This window comes from Lactuca sativa, chromosome 7 (assembly GCF_002870075.4).
Source record: "Lactuca sativa cultivar Salinas chromosome 7, Lsat_Salinas_v11, whole genome shotgun sequence".
Lineage (NCBI taxonomy): Eukaryota > Viridiplantae > Streptophyta > Magnoliopsida > Asterales > Asteraceae > Lactuca > Lactuca sativa.
In genome coordinates this window covers 143,058,723-143,066,357 of record NC_056629.2, presented here as the reverse complement: position 1 = coordinate 143,066,357, position 7,635 = coordinate 143,058,723, and the positions used below count along the sequence as shown (strand labels likewise).

Below are 7,635 nucleotides of genomic sequence, written 5' to 3'. Positions count from 1 at the left end.
CCATCAAGATTTCATGGCCGCAGCGGAACGCCTCATCACTGAGGTAACCACAATCAAACAAGGCTTACAAATAGCCGTTGCGGATCAAGCTACTCAGTCCCAAAGGGTAATAGAGGAAAATCATACTGCCTATGAGTCCACAATTTCTGTCCTTCATGCAACAATCGCCCGCATGCAGAAATCCCTCACATCAAACTTTCATAGCCCAGAGATACTTCAGCTCTCAAAGGATATTCACAAACTGCTCTTAAACTCTGCCATTCCAAACAACTCCCAACTGGCCGAATCAATGAAAGCACACTTTGCTGAGGTTTGTGCCAAAGTTGATGGACTCAAACAATGGCTTGAGGAGGCACCAGGGTTGCATTCCTCAAGAGGGGGAAGTGATAAAGAATATGATCGCTCAAACACATCCATACGCCAAAGTCCTCTAATCACCACAAACAAAATTCCCACTCCGCAGCCTTCTCCTCCTCCATCTCAAAATATTCCATCTCCCCACTCATCACCCAAAAACAACCTAAACCGTCCTCTGACGCCTCCTCACCTAAAGAATCTTGAGGAACATATGTCCTTAGAAAGCTCTACAGATTCTCCTGCTACTGCCCAAAGAAAACATGACTGGAGAGCAACCAAGTTAGCCGAAATTATATGGAGAGAATACGGTTTTGACACTATGATTGATGAATCGCTGATCAACTCATGGGTCAATCCTCTCCGCAGGCTACTTGATGAAGACTACACTTCCCACCTCACATATGCTGAACCACCATCTGATGGTTATTGGGATATTCCAATTTCTCCTAATGCCAAGTACTTTGCTGTTTTTGACTCTTTCGACCGAAGTCTCCCTGATCACAAGCGTCTGCCAATGGAATTCGAAAGACTGACTCGCTTTTATGCGAAGCATGGCTCTTCAGTTGAAAACATTTGGTCTAACGATAGAGATGCCAAAAGCGTTCCCTTCCATGACTCCAGAGACATCTGGAATATTTCAATTAATTCTTATGATTATTTAATATTCAACCTCTCTAATTAATTAAATCTTTTTAATTAATTTATCAGAATAAATTTTAATTAATTTATTAATTTCTTAATAAATTAACACATTATTAATCCTTTTTTTTTTTTTTATGTTATTTGGGTCATGAGCACAACCTAAAAAGACTCTCATTATTAGAAATATTATCAAAATAACTAATGACTTTGGACATTATTTCCAACAAAAAAAATTTCAGAGTATATAAATAGGATTCCATTATATTATAAATGGGATCTAAATAAGGAGAAAAGAATATGGGAAGAAAAAAAATAATAATATTTGTACACAACACTTTTTAACCATACATCAATCATCCATAAAAAAATCCAACACATTCAATTTTTTACACCCACATTTTTTCCATATTAACTCATACTAACTCGATCACATGATCATAATCCCTTATTCATTCTGGATTTGTCGACCTTAGAGTTTCTAATGATTCCAACTTCGTAGTAAAGAGATGAGCACATAAAAACCCATATTAACCTGCATTAGGAACCATTTTATCCAAAGCTAAGACCTAATATTCTTCATAATTTTTATTACATGGTCTGCTAAATAATGTCTATTTCTTCGTTTAAAAATTCAATTATTTTAATTACTTTTAATTACCAATAGTATATGGACACTTATCATTGTAGAAACTACAAAGGAACCTTCTTTTATTAATTTTAAAAGCATAGGGTCAACAATGTGGGTGACAAAGACATTTTTCTAGCTAATGTTGACACCTTGGTAGTTATGTATCATCTTTTTGACAAAATTGTGATCAATAATATGAATATTTCAGCACATAGAAACCAAGTATTGTGTGGTCTTTGTAATTAAAGATGTTACATCTACCCATTATACATTAATGACAATTACTTATCCAAGATCGATACCAATCAATCTAGAAAAGTGAAAAATATTGATGCCGTGTTCAATTAGTAAGTAACGACAAGTACTTTTATTTTGTTTTTTCTAGAGATTACAATTTGATTAAAATTGTAAATACTAGCACGAAAGTCGTCACACACATGTAAATCACGATTTCTTTGGAGCAAGAAACATTTATATCAAGCTTAAATACTTTATTCGCTTACTTTTAGATCAAACATATATTATCAAGTTACATTTATGATGTATTCTTGACGAGAGTGTTATAAGTTTAAGATATGATGTATGTTTGAAAAATAGTTGTAGGACACAAGGCCTTAGTTACGTGGGGTGTTTGCTTGCATCACATGCGACTCATGCTACCCTAAGCAACCACCCAAAAAGAAATAATTTTATAAAATTTAAAAGCTTATCAAAAATTGGAAATTGTGTTCCAATGCTTTGTGACACAAGACAACTAGCAAAGTATAAACCTAAAGAAAGGGCTTTTGTCCTAATTGGGCCCACCACAGAAGTCCATTTTGCTCATTGGGTCCCACATTTTGCTTCACGTGAGCATCTCCTCCCAAAAATACAATAAATCAGCCGTTCCATAAAAAGAAAGTTCATAGTTTTGAATTCAGGTATATTTCAATTTATAATGTTTGCTTATTTTTCAAGTTCATATTATGATTTTTCTATTTTGATTTATCCGGAAAAAATTGCTAATCTTCTTTGTGAAAGTTTTATTTTCTAATTTTACTTATTTGCCCAATATCCACGACACCTATAATGTTTTTATGAGTTTTCTGATGAGTACGTAATGTAAAAAAAATTAAAAACAAAATTATTAGTGAAAAGAAATTGATCAAATTATATGCCAATTAAAAACATTGTATTTTGTGATGAATACGTAATGTAAAAAAAAAAAAGGTAAATGCCATCCTTGGTTTTTTATATCAACGGGTCTCAAGCAAACGTAATGAATTATAATATTCTTAAAACAAAAAAGGGAGAAACATAATTTTCAGCTTTGAACTTGAGAATTTTATCTCCTTACTACATGATTAAATATGTAAAAATATAAATACAAACGTCCTTAAAAAGAACAAAATAAAACATGCCTCGTGGCTCGTGCATCCAACACGATAAGTAGATGATCGGAAGGTGATATCTCTGTTTATTCATTTATGATGATTTGACTAATAGTAAAATATTTTTTATAACAAAAGAAAAAAACAAAATATTTTCTATCTTTTCAATTAAAATAATTGGTAACAAATAGTAAAATATATTTTTATAACAAAAGAAAAAAATAAAATATTTTCTACTATGTTATTTGACTAATTAATTATTAGTAAAATATTTAAGAATGTTTTTTAATATAATCAACTAAAAACCTTTATATACTAAAATAAATATTATTATTAATTGTAATGATATTAATAAGTAAAAAAATTATTTTGATGAATTATATATTGTTAAAAAGTACAATATTTACTTTTGAAACAAATGAAATATTAAAGGATAACAACTATTGATGTTGATATTTTTTATGTTTATAATGATCATATCAAATTTTCATTGGATTAAGCATGCATTTGGTAAGATTATTAAAACAATCTATAATTTAATTTAAAAAAAAAACTAACTGATTAATAAACTCAGGGAATTTTTTCATAAGTTTTCTAAATATATTCTTATATTTTCAAACTTTTTTAAAATTTGTTTTTTTACAATTATATTTTACATTTTCTTACCTTTTGATAGACCTACATTCTCTTTAAATAAATTGGGAATTTCTAACAAATTTTCTATTTTTAAATACTTTTTCATCTCTCTTATCTTCTTTCTTATAATTTTCTTCACTAAAATTTATCGTTAAAGTTGTAAAAGAAACATATAAAAACTGATTGTTTTGCGTATATGCTTTTTTTTAATAAAAAAAAAAAGTCTTAGAAAAACTTAGTAAACAAAATTGTAAAAATAAGTTAGGCAAAAAGTTGAGAAAAATATAATTTTTAAAAAATTGTAAAATAATATATTTGTTAAAAAAAATGAGCAGAAATAACTTTTTATGATTGGTCTTGATATAATAAAGTGTATACAATTATGTTTTATGAGCATTTGAAATAGTTTGTTAACTAAATTTGGTGTTAACCCGTTTTTAATTATATATTTAAATCTCATTTTATAATTGTTATCTATTTTATTAGATAATTTTATATTAATATAACTGTTGTCTATTTAAGTTTTAATAGTAAACAGTAATTTAAAAAAAAAAAAAAATTAATCTGTCAAAAGATCGAGCTTAAAAGATACTAAAACTCACTACATATAATCCATTTTGTGATGTCAGAAAATGCAAGAAAATCTCAGGCAATAGTGTCCACAAAATCCCTCACTTTGAGGGCTTTGGTGCGTTTTTGCAGGAGGGTTCTCTTTTCTCACATTTATATATGTCATTATTAACACTCATTAATTTGCAACCAAAATTTAAATATCAATTTTGTAATTAATTTATCTTTCTGTAGCTTCAATCAGTAGCAAATACATAAACTTTTTAATCCTATGTATAGAGTGTAGATTGCCGAACAATAATAACACTCATTAATTTGCAACGAAATTTTAAATAATACTTCACAATAAGAAAAGTTTACATCAAGTAATGAAGGATCAATATACCCAACCTTAATTTCCATTTAATTTGGATAACTAATCTCGTCATAATCATCTAATGACAAAAAAACTTCATCCAAACACGATAGCTCCATCCCATCATCGTCGTGATCATCATTATCATAGTCATGCTCATACACTCGGCATATTACCCAATCCTGAACAATATACATTGAATAGATGATAAAAATTAAATAAATAAAACCCATTTCATCAAATCATTAAATGGAAATTTTAAAACTAGTAACAACATTTTTTCTGTTAAAGAGATAGTATCTTTTTATGTTTATCTCTTTATTTGTATCAATCTAGCTATTGTTTTTTATCTATATATCAATAATATAGGGGTTTTCCACACTCAACCCATTATGAGGTCACATATTTGTCTAATTAAAAATTTCAACTGATTTTTAAGTGTATGCTATAAAAAGTGCAACGTTTGACTTCATAATATATAAAATAAATTGTATTGGGATCAAGTATTGCTTCGAAACTTATGTAGTCATGAATGTGAACCATTTCTTTTAAAAATAATTAAATAAGGTTGTATGATGGATTACTTACCATTTTGGAGTTGTCTCTTCTTCTTGATCTAGATGAATTAGCACCATCAGAAACCCTGAATTCTTGCATTATCCAATTGGTTTTTATGCCTTCAGGAGCTTCACCAAGATTAAACACATAATATTTTTTCATGCCAATTCTTTTGCTACCATTTGAACTAACGATTTGTTCATCACCACCACAAGATTTCCAATATCCATTTGCTGTTACTCGATTCTGCGACCTTCTACTGAAAAAATACCATTTCTTACCTTCCACCATAGCCTTACCTGCAAAACCATATGCATGCATGCATATATGTTCATCAACCATAATCTCCTCCATTTCTTTATAACATATATACTGTTAATTAATTTTGGTTTAAAAAAATTTAGATGAAGAAAATAATGAAGATTTCAAGTTACCATCCAAGTCCCAAGGATCATAAGGATAAAGATCAAGATCAGGGATGATGTCGGGGTGGAAAGGCAAGAGAGAGGCTTTACGTTGAAGAAAATGGACCACGAGTTCTTCGTCGGTAGGACAGAATCGAAAACCAGGTGGCAGACTAACATTTCGGTTGTCACCCATCTTTACTTGGATAAACTTTATGGGGTTTCTTCAAGATTTAACGCTGATGTAGGGTTGTAAATGTGTCCTAAAAGCCTTCCAGTGTGTTGATTATATAGTGTTTGAGATACATATACACATACATATACATAAAAAAAATATATACATATAAAGAAAGTATATGCGAGTGAGAAGGGTTGACGTGAGACAGAAGTTTCGAATCACCACAAAGAGAGAGGAAAAGGGCAATATATATATATATATATATATATATATATATATATATATATATATATATATATATATATATATATATATATATATATATATATATATATATATATATATATCCCTACTCTAATAAATAAATAGGTTTATTCTGTTACAACTCATTATTAATGTTATATGTCCCATATAATGCCACTTCTCAACATATAAATTATCTATTTCTAATTTTAAATTTTTTCATCATAATTACATTAAATTTTAATTTCAAAATTTAAATTTTTCACTTTAATTTTATTAAATTAATAATATTAGATTAACAAATGAAATAAAATTCATACAAATTATAAGATGGTATAACTTCACATATTTACTTAAAACAAAGATTATAATTTTATATAACTAAATGAATCTCTTAAATAATAATTTATTTAAAGAAATTGATTAATAATTTTGATTTTTTAACATAAAAGTTTAATTAATTTTATAACCGTGGTTCTCACGGGTTATATATATATATATATATATATATATATATATATATATATATATATATATATATATATATATATATATACATTTCTTATCGCGAGAACATTTGAGAACAAATTTGGACCACACATATTTCTTAATTTAAATTATAAAATAATATATATATATATATATATATAGAGAGAGAGAGAGAGAGAGAGAGTTAGGTTCAAATGTTTTCACTATATATTGTGTGTATGTATGATTGATTCTAAACCAATCATTTTAATTATTTTAATAAAGTAATTAATGCATATTAAATGTTGCAGATGTAATTAATATTCATTATATCTTCAACATGTAATATGCATTAATTACTTTATTAAAATAACTAAAATGATTGGTCAAGAATCAATCATACATGCACACAATAGATAGTGAAAACAAAATAACTTAACCATATACATATATATATATATATATATATATATATATATATATATATATATATATATATATATATATATATATATATATATATATATATATATCAAAAAACAGTTACAAACAATTAAAAACACACTAATTAACACCACTCACCACCTAACCAACACCACTTACTACCACTATCTACCACCCATCACCACCATCACCACCCATCACTAACCACCACCCACCACCAATTACTACCCACCACCCACCATCCCCACCCACTATCCACCACCACTACCACTAATCACCACCAACCACCACTCGTCACCACCATCACCACCCACCACCACCACTACCCGCCACCACCACCCACCTCCACCACCCATCACCACCACCCGCCACCACTACCCACCACCACCACCCGCAACCACCACTCATCACCACTACCTACCACCCATCACCACTACCTACCACCCATCACCACCACTCATCACTACCCACCACCACCCATCACCACCTACCACCCGCCACCACCACCACGACTCACAACCAACCACCACCATCACCACCCACCGCCATCACCACCCAACCACTAACACCCGCCACCACCACCCATCAACACCACCCACCACCACCTACAACCACTACCTACCACCCATCACCACCACCACCACCACCCATCACTACCCGCCACTACTAACCACCACCCATCACTACCTACCACCAACAACCAATACCCACCACCCACCAACACCTGCCACCACCACTAACCACCACCTGCCACCACTATCACCACCCAACCACCACCACCC

The 7,635-nt window shown here is 30.3% G+C and overlaps 1 protein-coding gene across 1 annotated transcript; it reads right to left on the bottom strand.

Moving 5' to 3' along the window:
• Nucleotides 1–4,517: 4,517 nt before the first annotated feature.
• LOC111904315 (NAC domain-containing protein 104) lies at nt 4,518–5,920 on the bottom strand. Its single transcript, XM_023900085.3, has 3 exons — nt 5,551–5,920; nt 5,147–5,415; nt 4,518–4,740 (listed from the first exon to the last, which is right to left on the bottom strand). The coding sequence occupies exons 1-3, from the start codon at nt 5,714–5,716 to the stop codon at nt 4,606–4,608; spliced, it is 570 nt and encodes a 189-aa protein (XP_023755853.1). The 5' UTR covers nt 5,717–5,920; the 3' UTR covers nt 4,518–4,605.
• Nucleotides 5,921–7,635: the final 1,715 nt, after the last annotated feature.

Coding starts and splice junctions, on each gene's coding strand:
- LOC111904315 (XM_023900085.3), bottom strand. CDS start 5,716: ATGGGTGACAACCGAAATGTTAGTCTGCCACCTGGTTTTCGATTCTGT. Junction 5,416..5,550: donor TGATCCTTGGGACTTGGATG/GTAACTTGAAAT, acceptor ATGGTTTTGCAG/GTAAGGCTATGGTGGAAGGT. Junction 4,741..5,146: donor GAAGAGACAACTCCAAAATG/GTAAGTAATCCA, acceptor TATATTGTTCAG/GATTGGGTAATATGCCGAGT.